At 38.2% G+C, this 18,389-nt stretch overlaps 1 protein-coding gene across 1 annotated transcript; it reads left to right on the forward strand.

Annotated features, from left to right (window-relative positions):
- The first annotated feature begins 8,355 nt into the window (after positions 1-8,355).
- Positions 8,356-17,761, forward strand: LOC132761930 (ropporin-1). The gene is made up of 5 exons (XM_060754976.1): positions 8,356-8,479; positions 10,740-10,857; positions 12,559-12,720; positions 15,321-15,496; positions 17,498-17,761. Exons 1-5 carry the CDS (start codon positions 8,364-8,366, stop codon positions 17,562-17,564), a joined length of 639 nt encoding a protein of 212 aa, XP_060610959.1. The 5' UTR covers positions 8,356-8,363; the 3' UTR covers positions 17,565-17,761.
- Positions 17,762-18,389: the final 628 nt, after the last annotated feature.

Genomic DNA, 18,389 nt, shown 5'->3' on the forward strand with positions numbered 1-18,389 from the left:
ACCAAGAGCATCTGGAGAATGGAGAAATTTGCTTTTTGGTGAAAGAATCTTTTCTCTTTAGCTCAGGGTGTTAAATGCACAATAGTTAAGAAGCTTTTGGAGCTTTCCTTGCAGTAATCCTTGGGATGGATTCTACAAGGGAGGAGAAAAGTCCTTTTCTCTTCTTAGCATACAGTCCCCCAATGAAGCAGTGTGAATAAAGAGATAACATTCAGATGTCATATCAGTGGTGGGTGAAATGTTTACTTCACCTGTTTAGCATAATGCACCATGTGCGCTTTAGCAAGCAATTTCCCTTCACATAACAATAGTGTGATTATTTCAGTTGGTACTTTTGCTCACATGCTTTTGTCAAACAGTTCTTAAGTCTAGGCCTGCACTATTTGCACTGGAATCCATTCTATTTCATATTCACTCTTCACCTTTAAAAGAGGGCTTCTGTTCATTTGAAGGTTATTCCTTGAAGTGTTTATCAGTTTTCCTTCAAAAAAGGGAGCCAGAGAAACAACATATTGTTCCTTACCCCTAGCTTTGTGATAAATACATAACTGGAAAGAAAATCAGTTGTCAGCTTACCTTGGCTAACACCTTCCACTTAATCTACACTTCAACAACTTTGCCCCCACTTTCTCTTCCTCAATAAGGCACTGTCCAGTCTTCTAGCTGCAAAGAGCTTGAGATATGAAGACATGGTTCACAATTTCTCTTTGGTATTAATTTGCTGAGTGGTTTTAGGGAAGCCATGACCTCTTCAATCTATGCACATTTGTGCAAATGTTATCCAGGCTACAATATATGGGTATGAACTTTTCTCAGTGGCTTTTGAAAGGATTATGGAACATCCCCCCCCCCCCCCAAAAAAAAAGCATTATAAAAGAATAATTTTTTGTTATTTCAGAGAAGTATGTATTTCCACCAATGCATAGTATGTAGTTTAGTTATTTTCATGTTACTGATGTGAATGATAGCATCTTATCTCTGTTGTGGAGGAAAAGGAGAAATAGTTCTATTTGCTTGCTTCAGTGCTGATTTCTGACAAGTAGCTCAGTCCAGTGAGTGTTTGTTGTTTATTCGTTCAGTTGCTTCTGACTCTTCATGACCTCATGGGCCAGCCCTCGCCAGAGCTCCCAGTGAGGGCAAAACTGCTTAAAATGAATACTAAGCAAAGGGAAGACCTATGTTCTCTGAACATAGTTTGTATTTCTTCTAGCAAACAGCCATCAAGTTGACTTCGTGTTATGGTGAGCCTATGAACGAGAGGCCTCCAAGTCACCCTACTCTCAACAGCCATGCTCAGGTCTTGCAAATCTGGGGCCATGACTTTCTTGATTGAGTCTATCCAGTTGTGGTGCAGTCTTTTCTTACAGACTTCTACCAAGCATTATTATATCTTCTAGTATATGTTACTATATATAGATGGTGACAAACGGAAGCAAACAAGATTTATATATTTTCCTTTCTTATCAATAACTCTTATATTATTCATTTGAGTGCTATTTATCCTGTCTTTCAACTTTAAGAAGTAATTAACAATTTAATGAGACATAAATCCAAATATATTTTGCTCTAGTTGATCTTTGCTTTCTTTTCCAGATTATTTGAATAGACACTCTGGATAAATGAAGGGAGCTTTTACTTTTCTTGATTCAGAACAAATTGCTGAATACCTGTAGACCTATTTTTAAACTTTATTGAAGTATATATACTTGTATTCAGGTACAGTAGAATCTTGCTTATCCAACATATATGGGCCAGCAGTACACTGCATAAGCAAAAATGTAGGATAAGGAGGGATTAAGGAAAAGTCTATTAAATATCAAATTATGTTATGATTTTACAAATTAAGCATCAAAACGTCATGTTTTACAACAAATAGACAGAAAAGGCAGTTCAACACATAGTAATGTTATGTTATAATTGCTGTATTTACAAATTTAACACCAAAACAGACAAGGTGTTCTTTCTTTCTCCCACCCTGGTAAATACACATTCCACTGGTAAATATACATTCCACTTCCCTCACCTGTGGATCCGGGCGGGAGGCAGACTGTGTTGGATAATACAGAACATTGGATAAATGAAGGTTAGAAAAGCAAGACTCTACTGTATATATTTTTCCTGTTGTTTGGACCTAAAATATGTCTCCTGTAGCATTGCCTTACAATACATTATCAAAGACTTCTTCATTAAGAGTCTTGTGGCTCTACTTGCTAACCATGTTACTGAACAAGATTAGATTCTGATAAAGGTTCTTCCTACTTTGTCCAGCAGGCAGGGCCTACTCAAGAGATTTTGCTGCCTGATATAAATGTGGTGCCTTCCATTTCACACACAGAAACATTGTGTGTACTTTAGCATGTGAACTGGAAGCGGAAATTTCATTTCAACAGTGGCAACAGGAGAATGGCCTCCACTCATTACACTTGCATGCAGCAGACTAACCTAGAAGATACAGGGCAGGCTGTATGATGCACAATGATTTGCTTTCCAATGAAACAATATAGTAGCTCCACAGTATTGAAGAGAGGCAGCAGGACAGCTCACTTCTGCCCATAAAGACATGTACTACCTGAAATGACCACCAGCATCCATATCCACACGAGCAAATTGCATAAGAAAACCTATTTTCTATGTTAAAAATGAAATTTATTTCTTAAATATTTTATATACAGTATTTATATTCTGCCCTTCTCACCCCGCAGGGGACTCAGGGTGGATCACAATGCACACATACATGGCAAACATTCAATGCCATAGACACACAACATATATAGGCAAAGACACAGAGGCTATTTAACTTTCCAGCTTCTTGAAGGTATCCTTTTCTAATTCTGGCCGCCATGGGAGCTGTTGCTTCACCATCCACTTGTGACATCGATGGAGTACTTCCTCATTCTTTTTGCACACTGCTGGAGAGCTTTTTTATGGTGTCATAAATTAGTTAAATTAGCCTCCCTGCATAAGCGGAACCTAAATTTCCTACTTGACAGATGCATCTTTCAGGCTGCAAATGTCAACAGCAAGCTAGACAAATGGCCAGAAGCTCACTCTGACCCGGGCTGGCTTCGAACTCAGGACCCCTTGGTCAGTAGTGATTTTAATGCAGCTGACTGCATTAAATAGGACCTGCGCCACAACCCTATTGTGAGAAATTAGGTTCAATAAAGTCAGAATTTTCCCCATGGGAGAAGCGTTTCATTTCAGTGTGTGCTTCCACATGGTTGCTGACTTTCTTTGATAGTCACAAGTAATGAAACATGATGATTTCTTGAGCAAGCAGAAGAGGATTGAGGCGTGGGATTAAAAAAAGAACTCAGGCCTAATCCAATTCAGTCCCATATAGAATTGCCTCATTGAATCATTGGAACTCACATAAACATTGACTTATCAAGGTCTCATTGGGTCTCATATAGTTGGAACTAAGAATTTAATTTAGGTTCAGTCTGCAAACAGAGATAACAAAAAAGTAAAAGAAAAAGAAGGTATTTTTTAAAAAAACGTTGGAAATAAATACTTTAAAGTAAAAAATAAATAAAGGGTTTCTTATGAGGGAAGACACAGGGTGAGACACAACTTGGAATAACTTGAGAGCTAAGTGAAAATTACAAGATATTTTTTGTAAGGCTATCGATTCTGTGATATAAATACCTCAATCCTGAATAATTTTCAAAATCCAAACGTCTTGTCCCATCTGGATTAGGAGATTTTGGATATACAGATTAGCTAGCTTCCAACTACAAAAACCAAAGTTGCATATACATCCCCCCGGCGTCTGCCCCTAATCTAACTCTCATTGTAGCTGAAGCATGAGAAAAAAGGTTTTAATAACCATTTAATGGTTGTGCGGAAAATGAAAGAGTAAAATTTAACAAAATGTACTAAGAGCAAGGGGAAACTGCAGAAAATATTGCATCTATATCCAAATTAATCAGAACTGCAGGAGGGAAATTCCTCAATATGCAAAGCCATATTGTCCAGGTAAGAATTATCTTCAACACACAGGTGGGTTTGTGCCCTACTCCATCATAGATTCCTTTATCTGATCAAAGCAACTGTTCAAGTACAGAAACATGAGGTGAAGCAGCCAGGTGTAACAGACATCCGAATCACAAGCTGCACTATAGAAAGGAGGCAGGGCTACATTTTTAGTTTCAGGACCATGGAGAGCGGTCTGTAAACTACAGATGTATTACCTTAGCAATAAGGTTGTTTTACAGGCAGATCTGGAGAATCTTCTTGGAAGCTCTGCCTATTCACTTTGTCAAAGAGCCAGACTTCTGTTATCACAGCCCTCTGAGGTAGGAGAATGAAGACTGGTGGAGTCAGGAGTGGGTGTGAGAATATTTTTTAGGATAATCTATCTCACAGAGAAGCCCAAAGTCCACTCTTCCTGTTAGAGACCAAGAAGGGCTTCTGGGGTTCATGTGAACAGTATATGGGCTCCACAACAGAAAGTCTCCGTTCAGAAAGAATGGGGGGTGGGGGATTGCAGCACATGTGGCCATTTCTCTATACACAGCCGTTAACACCCTTATTGATGTTGTGGTCCTTTCATCATTGTCTGCCCTTTCCTCCATAGAAGACATCCCATTTACTTGTTCTCACTGTAATCTGAATTTTCCCCCATTTTAATTTTTGTTTTGTCCCAGCTATACTTCTGGCCCACAGAGAAGCAAACATGTCAGATTTAAATCCAGCTATACACAACCAATTTCTGTAGCAGGGTAAAGCAACAGAGCAAACTCATAGGGCCCAGCTATATACAGGTGAGCTATATTGTGACTCATGGAGATATATTGTATTTCTTTGATTCTAAGACATACTTTTTCTTTATATAAAATAGGGTGTATCTTAGAATCATATGTATTTTTGTGTTGATGGTGGTACTGAAATTAGGATGCGTCTTACAATCAAGTCTCTTAGAATCGAAGAAAGACAATAGTAAAAAGCCGAGGCTTTGTATAAAATACCTATCCCACATTTAACTCGCCTGCCCCTCTCTGATGCGTGCTGCTCTCAACTCCCTACTGAGAACCCCATGACTTTTACAGAATTCTTGCCCCTCATTGGCAGCCAGAGCAGCTGACAAAATCACTGCCTTTGTGAGGTCAGTATCAGTTGCTAGGAGACTTGGAGCTGCAGATACACAAAGGGCCCTGAGCTAATGCAAGGGTGCATCTTGGGTGGAAACAGTGAGAAGCCCCGATAGAGCTGGTGTGACTGTCCCAAAAACAGATCAGCTGGGCGATCTTCACAAAGAGGCTGAGTCGTCTCAGCCTCCGGTAATTGAGGGGACAGAATTTTTAACTTGCTTCATTTATCCCTGATAGCAACCAAAGCCAGTATCAAAAACTTGGGACATGTTTGACATGGCGGGGAAGAACAATTGCCAGTGTGTAGATAGGTTGGTGGGATGTGGTGGAGCAGTGATCAAGATCCACAATGGGTTGGCGGCCATGGTCCTTTCTATGTAGGTTGTGGAACTACTTCTGTAAGAAAGGTACTTTATGCAAATCCCCAAGCCCTCTCTCAACAAGACTTGATTTCCTTAGACCCCTTTCATTTTGAGTGGGGATAGGACTGGATGATTATTGCATGTGCTTGTTCAGTGTCTGAATCTCTAACCAATTGCCTCCACTTTTTGATATTATATTGAAATTACATTGTAAGTCTAATAAGTGGAGACTGCCCTCTTCTAGAAATGAAACCCGTTAGTTACATTTGCCTTGTGCTCTTAGGCAACTTAAGCAGAATAACGTTTTCCATTCTACCTACCTGGTAGTGTTTTCCCTTATTCCAGGTGCTGCAATAGACCAGTCACTTTCTTTCTTTCTCTTCAGCAAATGGGTTGAACCATGGGATCAGTCACAACAACCCTAGTTTTTCGTTTTCTGGTTTACAGCTCAATTCGCCTAAGGACACAAACCCTCAAGCATTTCACACATGTTTAGCAACTGTAGTAGAAATGTAATCACTTAAGAAATGAAATAGGTTCATAATTTATATATAATAAAGCTGAAGAACCTTCACATCCAGCTCATAAAGCCATCATTACCTTTCCACACAACTGACACACCACCAGCAGCAAAGCTCCAACTTTCTTCCACAAATTTTCTCATACCGTCCCTGCATTTTAGAAACACTCATTGCAATCTCCCCAACAATGTCAACTTTCTGGATGAACAGATGTGTCCCTCACAACTTGCACTGGATGATCTCAAAATCTAAAGAAAAATCTATACCTATATTTTCTCAACACCGAGATCTTCTAAACATTTTCATTTTGAAAGGTCAAGCAGGATTTAAAATCTGATTGAGTGACTGTGGCAGCATGGATCTACTCATATGAGATTTAAAATAATGGGAATAGGAGTGGGGAAAAGTCAAGTGAGAACATTCCAAAAAATAGGCATCAGGAAAATATTCCACTTTTACTAAACTATCACATTGACTGCAGAATAAAACACCACAGTGAGGCCCCTTCCACACAGCTGTATAAAATCTACATTGAATTGGATTATATGGTAGTGTGGACTCAGATAACCCGGTTCAAAGCAGATATTATTGATTATCTGCTTTGATATTCTGGATTACATGGCTGTATGGAAGGGCTCTGCCTGTTTCTTCATGTTGGAGACAGAAGCAGCTGAACAAATCACTGGTTTTTCATCCAAAAGTTTGTTTGTTGTGATAGTCAAACCCAACAATCTGCTTTGTCTCTTACCAAACTTTGTCTCTAACTCTGCTTTAGTGTTATTCATTTGCTATTGGTTGTTGTAGGATTGCTTCCCTGTTTTGCTGAGGGAAATACAAACCAGATTTTGATGTCTGGAGGTCACACTAAATAAACCAGAGACAGGTTTGCTCAGTCATTCCCATTTATTACAGGAGGAATTGTGGAGTCTGTGCCATCACACTGCCTCGTGTTTTCTTATCTGCCCAAATTCTACAGCATTTTTCTCTATTTTATATATTATTCGTAATTCATTCCTCCCCATAGACTATGCTAGCAGGGCTGGTGGGAATTGCAGTGCAACAATAACATAGTAAGATCCAGAAGTTATCCATCCCCAATCTAAACAAAGCCAACATGTGTTCAAGTTTACACACAGAATCCATACACATAGGTGGAGACCTCTGATTTTGTTAGGATTTTAACTGTGTAAAAGCATTTGCCAGGATCTTTCTGCAAAGCAATGCTGCAGTAAAACAGTAAAAGACATTAGCTTTGTGGGTGGGTGATGATAATGAATGAGTCCAACAGTCATGGACAAAATCTTGTATAAACTGTATTAATATATTCTAAAAAGCTGTGCTACATATAGGTATAGGCACGCAGTGAAATGTTCATCACTCAGGAATTAATTGCGGCTATTGGGTAATGTCAAAGTTACACATTAATGTCTGGTTGCAAAATGAAAAGTAATATTTGTTAAATGTTTAAGAAAGGGATATAAAGTATAACAGTGTTTCAGTCAAAAGGAGAGTATCTTTATTACATGGTATTGTCTGCATTTAATTTTTCACAGTGTTCCATAATATGTTTCACCATTAGACAATGTGAAGTAGTTGCCTACAGCAGAGATGCTACAAAATGGGAATGGCAGTGGAGGGCAAGATCTGTATGTGCTACAGGAGGCAAACTGGGATCAGCTAACAGATTTCCGGGTGGTTTTGCAATAAAGCAGCAATGGTCTGCTTTTTTTCAATGACGGCAATTTTAAAGTCCAAACTAGGCAGAATCAATAATCTGTAGAAAATCAGGTGGAGATTTCTACTTGTATAGTTCAGTGGTTCCATTTATCACTCATAGAGGCCATGCATAAACGGCTCTGCACCCTAAGCTATCTGCCTCTAGTTGTGAAATTAGATCCTAGAAACCAATGCTGTGCTAGGGTATGGTGCCTTAAAGTATGGTGTGCCCTGTCCTGTTGCCAATGCTGAAATATGATTCACGTGCCAGCTTCTATAGGCCTGAGTACATGGAATTGGAGCAGGACAACACTTTTCTTGTTTGCTTCATGCCAGTGTTGGATATAGCTTCCATATCATTGAAATGGTGAATCTGTTCACAGTCTTGATCTATGCTTCAAGAATGCTATGTCAATTAGTCAACCCTTCCCCTAGATTTACGTTCTTAGATATCTCCCTTGAAGTTTGGACTAAACCTCACTGTGAATCTGCCACCTCGTTACTACCCATTGGGACAGTAATCTTAACTCCAAAAAACAAAGTTAATAGTTCAAAGCAGTTTTCACAGGCGTTCCTTCCTCATGCCATAAAGTAATTGTAAGATACAGTACTTTTTATATACTTAACAGATAAGTTTGGTTTTTTGCTTTGGAACAGGCACAGAAAGTAACATGCCACAGACAGACAAGCAAGTATGCATTCCACCGGAGCTTCCAGATTTGCTCAAGCAGTTTACCAAAGCTGCTATTCGGACTCAGCCTCCAGATTTAATACTATGGTCTTCCGAGTAAGTTTCATATTTTCTTCTGAAGGACTTAAATTATGTTTGCTTGGAGAGGATTCAAACATAGATTTACTTGAAGAATTCTACATATGTAGTACTTGGTACTGTAGTTTTTATTTTGTTCTGCTGCTTCAAAATGCAGACATTATCATCATTATCATTATCATCATAAGACAGATAGGAAAAGCTGATAGGAGTCGCAGCCAAGAATACCTGGGGTGTTGATTAATTCCTGTGACTTCTGGGTACAAATGCATCTGCTGTTTTATGCATGCTGAGCTCCATTCACACTTTGGACTGGATGCATAAACTGAAGCAAAGCATTGGACTATAATTCCCAGAATCCTCTAGTTAGCCACTAGCTATTCTGTTTGGGCAATTCTGGATATTGTAATCCAGAAAGTACCATTTCCATATCCTGAACTAAGACCATGGCTAAAAGCATGACTTACTTCTCCCTTTCCTTACCCACAGCAACAATAGTAAGGAGGTATGAACATGGCAAGATTGGGATAGTGATCAGTGACAAGGTTTGCTTCATAGCAGGGATAATCAACTGGTGCTCTCTCGCTATTCCTGGACTGCAGCCCCAGCATCATCATTGGGCAGCCAGTCTAGGGTTGACAGAAATATGTTAATCAAGGCTACAACATCTCTCTGCCTTCTTTGCAGCATCCTAGGTTTGAGTTGGTAGAGTTCAGAAGGCATACATGATGTTGCACAACAGTACAAAATTTGGTTCCTTGATTTTCTAGTATGCCATTTCCTTAGCTTTGTGTGTAAATTTTCTGGAATCTTTGTTGTTTTATTTCCCTTCCCTTTTGGTGCTGCTTTGTTTCCTTTTTCCCAGAAAAGACAATATATTACCTAAAAATAAACAGTAGTACATTTACAGTGCAGTCTAGTGGTTTGAGCACTGGGCTACAACTTTAGAACCAGAATTCAAATCCCCACTGGGCTATGAAAACCCATTGGGTGACCTTGCGCTAATCATACTTTCTTAGATTCAGAGAAAAGGAAACACAAACCCCTTCTGAACAAATCTTGCTGAGAAAATCCCATGATAGGTTCAAAGTCCAATTATAATTGCCCTATGCCAGTTGTAGATAAATTTATATGGAGTAAAACACAGTTTAAGAGTGCCAAGGTCTGATAGTTTGTGGCTGAAACAACAACAAACACAACAGCTCCAAATAGCAGGTCATTTGTACTCCAGGCTGATATTCAGAATACATACTCTAATAGGAAACAGACCCTTTCAAGTTGCAAATTCCACATCTTTGTAAAGGCCCCTTAATCTTCCCCAAAACACACACACACTGAGCAGAGGCAACAAGTTCTGAGGTACAATGACCTGGCTCTTGAATATAATATAGCTCACACCAACATCCATTAACACAAGGAGACCACTTCTGAGCAATGAGTGTGTGAGATGCTGGCCTCTGTATTTTGAAATGTTGCATTTGAGTTTTAGAACAAATCATTCAAAAAACCTTTCAAAGGTCGATAAAAAGCACCTTGGGGATAAGGAGCAATGATCAGGAAAAAAGAGATGCCAGGAATGATTAGATCTTCTATTCCACAGTGTGACATCTCCAATCCAAACCTTGCACACCCCCTCCTACACCCACTCCCATGAGGCCATTGTTGAAAAACAATAATAACAGTTTAAAAATCTTATGTCAAGACCAATTTAGTCATTAGATAAGAATAAATGCAAGAAAACAAGCATTTCCCCCAAAAGAAATATAAGGTGTTTATTTACTGGGCTTCCATCCCATCTTCTGTGGTACTCATGCCATTGGATTTTATCTCTATCTAGTCTTTTACTTATGACGTCTTATAATCAAGATGCAGGCCTTTATAGGAAGACTGTGTGTGTGAATATCCATAGAAACACATGATGTGTGGCCACGGTGGTGAGATGACAGGTGGCTATTGGGGGAAGAAAACAGGAGGGAAGATGTTGATGAAAGCCAAAGGGAGTAGATAACCATATGAATGATGGTAATTGGAATGTAGTGGGATGTGATAAACTGGCCGGGAGAGCCTTTGTGATCACTTCATGCATCTGAGAAAGTAGATTTAACTCTAAGAAAACTTAAGGCCTCAACATTTTTCTCTTTGTCTCTAAGGTGCTACAAGATCTCTTTGCATACTGATAATGTATTCCAGAGTTACACAGCTATGCCTTTGAATCATACCTCCATATAAAGCGAGCAACTTTGTGAAATGTGAGCATTTGTTCTGTCTTTCTGTCCAGATATTTCAGTGCCATGGCCCGTGGAGAAGTTCCCCCTGTAAGGGAGCGAGCAGATAGAGTGCCTTTATCAAACTGGGCAGAGCTTACTCCGGAGCTCTTGAAGGTCTTGCACCAGAGAGTAAGAAACATCTCCTTTCCATTTTAGGGCAAGTACTTGAGAGGTTTTGGTGTTTGAAATGCATATATAACTGACTACTTCATACAGTTTCTGGGCATGGTTTTGTAACTGCCTTTAGTGTTATGCTTGCTACTTTATTTACACGATCAGATGCATATAGAGGGAAAAAATTTTTCCATGTCAGGAGCAACTTGAGAAACTGCAAGTTGCTTCAGTGTGAGAGAATTAGCTGACTGGAGGACGTTGCCCAGGGGATGGCCAAATGTTTGATGTTTTATCACCCTTGTTTGGTGAACTGAAAAAAGATTTCAGTCTTCTGCTCCTGTATCAAATAATATAATGCACACAGAAGATGACTTTTTGAAGATAAAAGGCTTTTGTATCTATGGAAGCTCTTTGTTCAGCAAGCAGAACATTGGAAAACCAAGATTCCTTACATATTATACAATTACAGCACTATGATCCCACCTTAATTGCCATGGTTGTATCCTATAGGATCCTGGGATTTGTCTTTGAGCAGAGATACCTGACTGAGGACTCTATAAGCCCCTCCCTAAACTCCAAACCCCAGGGATAATGTTTGCTAAAGTAAAATCATCGTGATATTTGTATAGATCCAATTATTATAGGATTCCAGGATTTAAAATCACACAGAAAGTTTCCATGGATAGACGAGTAAGTCAATTCCATAAACTCACCCTACATGCATAGAAGCAGCTGGGAATGGACAAGGAAGAATAGGGTTCACATAGTTCCCCTAATAACATGTTTACTAAACTCTCTACTTCTGCTCTCTCAAGTAAGGTTTTTCTTTCTTCTTTCTGCTCTACTATGAGCATCCACTGTTAGAGCATTTCAGCTTCATGGAGGCTGCATGACAATAGGGTTTGTAGGTTTGAGGAGTGGAGAACTTACTAAACTCTTTTTTTTAAAAAAACCCTCTATATTCTGGGGTTGTGCTGGAGTGGAACAAGGAAATGTGACATAAAAATAAATATGTTTAAAAATTCAGAAAGCAAGCCATGATTTTGCCACAGGGGCTCCTGGAACAAAATCCCAGTGGAACCAAGGGCATACTGTCTTTTAAAGTTTATGCCCAGCCCAATGTAATTATTATCTTTGAATTTAATATTTGGGTTGTGTTGGGTAAGCAAGAAAAAAAATAAACAAAATACATGGAACATAAAAAAACACCTTTCTTTCTTTTTAACAAGCACAGAACAACAGAACAAGTCAACTTAATGATAGTTCATGACTATAACCTTCAGATATACCTAATAAAAATAGTGGGAACAGTATGGCTCTCTGAGTTTATTTCTATTTACCTGCTACATTTTAGCCCACTTTCAATTGAAAGATAGCACTCAAGTTGTCTAATAAATAATCCAAAAGCAAAGTAAAGCAACAGAATGTTTTCACTGTAATAAATTATTATGTTGTCAGGCTGAAATTCTACTTGGCAGTGTAGCTATTGGTAATGGATGATAGTGCAGCCCAACAATATCTAAAAGGCCACACATTTCCCATCTCTGTCATAGAGTCAGCAAAATGCTGTTTGTCTTGGAAACAGTAAAGTTAAGAATAAAATTAGTGACAAAGATTATCAGTAAATTACCTGATCTATCGGTTTTTTTTAAAGTAAATTTTTAAAAAGTCAATAATTTCTTCACTTATCATCGATGGTTTTGTTTTGTTTTTCAGGTGAGTGGGAGGCTGATTGTCCATGTGGATGAATTGGCCCAGATGTGGAAGGTGCTCAATCTCCCAACAGATTTGTTTGACAGTGTAATGAACGTTGGGCGTTTTACTGAAGAAATTGAATGGCTCAAGTTTTTAGCTCTGGCCTGCAGCTCTCTTGGAGTTGTAAGTTTGTCTTTTGAATTTCAAGTATTCCTTTAAATGTATGATGTTTGTATAACTTGAAATCTCAAGGAGAAAAATCTAGTGCCAAAATGAGGGGGAAAAATCAAATTTGAACTGGCCAGAAGTCAATGTTGATGTTGTAAAAGAAGTGTGGGCTTTTTGTTACTATACAGTGAAAAAGTACAACTTTTTAACAAGGTGAATCACCGCTGCTGGGTGCATTGTCCTTTTTATTTGCTAGAAAAAGATGGCTTGGAGAGGCTTTGTGTGTGTGCACATGCACATGCACATGCGTGCTTGCAACAGCAGACAGGCACAGGACCACACTTTGTCTTTCTTTGCTTGTATATGTCGTGCCCCGCCTCAAGCAAAAAGGGAGAGATGAGTAATAAACAAACATTATTATTATTATTAGGACATGTATACAGACGCATGCATGTACACATAGGGGGAAAGGAGGGAGGGAGAGAAATAACTCAGGAAGACTAACTTATAGGATTGTTCACTAGGTTAAAGAAAAATTACAAGAAAAACTCTGAAATGTACTTTAAGATATTAATTACACTATGCAACATAATTTAGGAAAAATCTGTTCCTGGGTTGTTGTAGGTTTTTCCGGGCTATATGGCCATGTTCTGAAGGCAATTTTGTGTGTGTTCCTGGTTTGAAAGTGTTATTCCTATTTAATTGTGTGGTATTTACTTTGAAAGTAGTTATACACCAGAAACTTCGTTTTCATGGCTGCCACAAACTATGTTGAATTGGTTGAGGCTCAATGAAATATTCATTGCAAAACCAGTGTAGATTCATATAATCCAGTTCAAAGCAGATAATGTGGATATTATATTGCAGTGTAGAAGGGGCCTCAGGGGCCCCTGCTGCCCGTTTAGACTTGTCACTCTCAATGTAGAGACAGAAGTGGAGACAAAGAAGCAGGGTTAGCACATCACCTCCCCTCTCTGCATTTTGGTTGATAGAGGGCCCTTTTACACCGCCATATAATCCAGATTACCAAGGCAGATAATCCTCATTATCTGCTTTGAACTGGATTATATAAGTCTACACTGCCATATCCAGTTCAAAGCAGATAATCTGGATTTTAGATGGCAGTGTAGAAGGGGCCTCAGTCTGCTTCCTAAATGTCAGCACTATTTATTTAATTATATTTATAAACTTTATTTATACCCCGCAAAATCTCCCGAAGGACTCGATGCGGCTTACAAAGGCCAAGGCCGCCAACAACAACAACATACAATACACAGTCAAAACTCATAAGCAAATAATAAAACATCAAGCAACAATAAAACAGTAAAACAATAAAACAGTAAAACAATGACTAGGCATATATCTACTGTAGTTTTCACATATAATAAAAATGTCCATCCAATCTATGTTTGTCATGTTAATACACCTTTATAGAGTTCCAGTTAATCCAATGTAGGGCTTTTCCTGAAGGTAACTTGGGATTGCTGGATGGAAACCTCTGGTTGTAGGCCAAAAAATAACTTACTTGAGCTCTGAAAATTCTAGTTACCAGTACACTGTTTGTATTAATACAATATTTCTCAAAACAAATTATCATAATATTTTCAATTTCTTGCGTTTCTCTCAATCTTTTATGAATCTGGCATTTTATATTTTTAAAAATCATCTGTACCTTCAAGGTAGCTTTCCTCTCTTCAAGCCATAATCTTATATTCATAACAATGCAGTTAGCTGCCCTGAAGATCATTTTGATTTCACAGCAGATCTTGACTTCAGGTGAGCAAAACCAGAAAAAGCAGATGGCACTAATTAATACCTGTTTCTCCTTCCGGTTAAATATGCTTCATCGTGTTTCACTAATTAAACAAATGGCAGAATTTGCATGACATTCTTATTTTTTCCTATCAGAAATCACATTCTCTGATTCTTAGGGATTTTAAAATGGCCTAGTTATTGGAATAGGCCAAAATCAATTTGTAGTGTTTGTGTAGAGGAAACAAAGCTAGAAGTTGAATAACATTCTTTCAGTATGGAGCAGCTACTAGGAAATCACTTCCGTTCAGGGGCTTCATATGTGTAATCTGGTGCCAACATTTTTCTTAGATGCTGTGCATAAAATGTGTGTGTGAGAGAGCATGTTATTGACCATAATAGCCCAACAGAAATTAAAATGTCCTTAAACACATTTGAATGGTTGGATTAACTTGACAGTGGTAGGGCCCTTCCACACAGCCATATAACCCAGAAAAAGAAAGCAGAAAATCCCACAATATCTGCTTTGAACTGAATTATCTGCCATAGAACCTAGTTCAAAGCATATAATGTGGGCTTTTACTCAGCTAAAAGGGGCCGAAGATGCAACCTCAGGGTGTCATGGAATCTCCTTCTTTGTAGGTTGTTAAGCAGAGGCTGTATGGCCATCTGTAAAGAGTGCTTTGATTGTGCTTTCCTGCATGACAGAATGGAGTTGAACTGAATAGCCCCCATGGTCTCTTCCAGCTTTGTCAGTCTATTATCAACATCACAGCTATGCCTTAATACTTCTAGAAAAAATCTAGAAAAAAAATATGCCAATATGTTAATAATACCTAATAGCATTCTGCTTTTTTAAACAGACTATTGCGAAAACTCTGAAGATAATATGTGAGGTTTTATCCAATGAGAATGACAGTGGACCAGCTCGCATTCCTTTCAGTACTTTCCAGTTTCTCTACACTTACATTGCTGAAGTCGATGGAGAGATCTCAGCATCCCATGTCAGCCGAATGCTGAATTACATTGAGCAAGAGATGTAAGTAGTCCTGAGCTAAGACACTGTTAAAGCAAATCACTGCTAGCACAACCTCTGCAATAGCTGTACTGTGGTGATATAGGGTAGCTTTTGAAAACAGATGGCAACATCTGTAGCTAAGTCCTATGATCAGTTTACTTAGAAGATTCACAAATTTAGCAGAGTACCATTATGCAGTTTGCCTTTTGGGGCTGGGAAAATCCTATTGTGTGTATTTATGCAGTTTCCTATAATGTTGATGGGGTCAAAATGGAGAACATAAAATACTTCCCATGCTAATTTCCTCCCTGGAAATCCTGTTCCATTTTTTAAAAAAGAATTGAGCACATGCTGAAGCATTTTCCTATCTTTAAAAAAATTAATCCATTTTTTTAGTAACACTTGGTTGAAGCTCATAACTTCTCTCCTGGTCTCATTTATAGTTAAAGCCACTTTAGCAGGCACTGATGCCATGAATTCCCTTCTTAGGTATTAAAAATAAACCATTCGTTTTTTTTAAAAATCCCTTTTGGCTCTGAAAAATGTCATGTATGAAAACAGTTCAAAATATATATGGTGACTGCCATCTTGTGGCATTTACTTACGGTAAATACACTTATGGTGGAATCTGCAAATAATTACATTATTTTTCATACCCATAGCAGTTGTTTAAAAATGACTGTATGTATGTATTTGGGGTTTTCGAATGAACCAAGACTGGCTTTTGAAAAGATAGAAGACATTGCAATCATTGCATTTCAGAGAAAGAGGAGTTTAGGAAATATGTTTCACATAAAAACAGCTTGCTGATGGAGCAAACATCTATATTAGCTGCTTTGGGTCTTGCTAAGAGTGGGAAGTGGGATATAAATATTATAGTTAATAATGTGGACTGGGCTGTGGTGCAGCTAGTTAGTAGCCAGCTGCATTAAATCACTACTGACTGAGAGGTCATGAGTTTGAAGCCAGCCTGGGTCAGAGTAAGCTCCTGACCATTAATAGTCTAGCTTGCTATTGACCTATGCAGCCAGAAAGACAGTTGCATCTGTCAAGTAGGAAATTTAGGGTACCGCTTTATGCAGAGAGGCTACTTTATTGTATATACTGGAGTATAAGCCTAGTTTTTCAGTCCTTTTTTTAGGCTGAAAAAGTCTCCCCCGGGTTATACTCGAGTCAATGTTATTTATTATTTTACTTTGTTGTTGTTGTTGTTACATTTATTGTATTATTGTTGTTATTATTACATTTATTATTTTACTCTATTTATTATTGTTATTGTTACATTTATTATTTTACAGTATTTTTATTATTACATTTATTATTTTACTCTATTATTACTGTTATTATTACATTCCATTATTTTACTCTATTATTATTATTATTATTATTATTTTACTCTATTATTATTGGAGGACATGTAAGCATATTTACATTGAAGAAGGTTAGAATAATGGTTTAATCAGAGTTAGACAGTCTTATCTTGAATTACAGTTTTATGTAAATATTCAAAAACATTTAACCTACTGATGCCTACATTAATATTATTTTATTGGTATCTATTTTTATTTTGAAATTTACCAGTAGCTGCTGCATTTCCCATCCTCGGCTTATACTCGAGTCAATACAATTTCCCAGTTTACTGTGGTAAAATTAGGTGCCTCGGCTTATATTCGGGTTGGCTTATACTCGAGTATATACAGTAACTAATTTATGACGCCATAAAACCTTCCGGCAGTGTGCAGAAGAATGAGAAAGTATTCCATCAAAGGACCCGGTGTCACAAATGGACAGCTCCCCCTGTGGCCAGTACCAAGCGTTCCCTCATGAAGCCAGAAAAAGCTGGAATGTTAAATTGCCTCTGCATTTGTTTATATATGTTGCATGTCTAAATGGCATTGAACATTTGCCACGTATATGTGCATTATAATCCGCCCTGAATCCCCTGCAGGGTGAGAAGGGCGGAATATAAATATTGTAAATAAATAATTGATAATAATGATAATGTTTATGTTCTCTCCACAGCATTGGACCAGACGGGTTGATCAAGGTGACCGATTTTACCCAGAATCCTCGAGTCAGGCTGGAGTAGATTCTCAGTGCCTCATACACTACTATGTTACTAAAAGCAAGAGGAAACAGAGGATAGAATAAGAATTTCAAATAGGCCAGCCTCTCAGTCTCTTTTGTCCCTTTGTGTCCATTAATAAACAGTTTGCTAAAGCAACCAATCAGAAAGATGGAAACATAGATTGAGAAGGTGCCGATGGAATACTAGGGACTACGATACCCACACGTTCACACAAATAAATATAAAATACTACCAAATAGTATAAACCTATTATATTAAATATGTCTGAGGTCAGCCTTTCTCCCCTTTTTTGTGCTTTTCAAATTGTCTGGCACTGCCTTTTGAAATTGGGGGATACAGCCGAACACAACAGCAATGTACAAAGGAGTGAGCTTTGGAAGAGGTTTTAGTTATGTTTCCCAATCTATTAGTGACTATTTATTTCTGCATTTATCCAAGTGGAATGGAGAAGGGATCACAGAACACAAATGGTTATGAAATGTTTTGAAAGTTTCTCTATATTTAAAACATCTTCACAAATCATCTCTCATGTGACACCATGTGGTAATACCATTCCAAAACAATGTTACCTTATCTTCTGAACTTTTATGATGTTTTCAAAGCTGCATGGAATACCGAATATCAAACTAACTTCTTATTGTTGTTGTGTGCATTCGATTACTTTCCTACTTTTATTGTGACCCTCAAAGGACTTTATCATAGAGTTGTCTGGGCAAGATTTGTTCAGAGAGGGTTTACTTTTGCCTTGCTTTGAAGCAGACAGTGTGTGACTTATTCAAGGGCAACTGCTAGGTTTCCATGCACACGTGGGGATTCAAGCCATGA

The sequence above is a fragment of the Anolis sagrei genome, chromosome 1 (genome assembly GCF_037176765.1).
Source record: "Anolis sagrei isolate rAnoSag1 chromosome 1, rAnoSag1.mat, whole genome shotgun sequence".
Lineage (NCBI taxonomy): Eukaryota > Metazoa > Chordata > Lepidosauria > Squamata > Dactyloidae > Anolis > Anolis sagrei.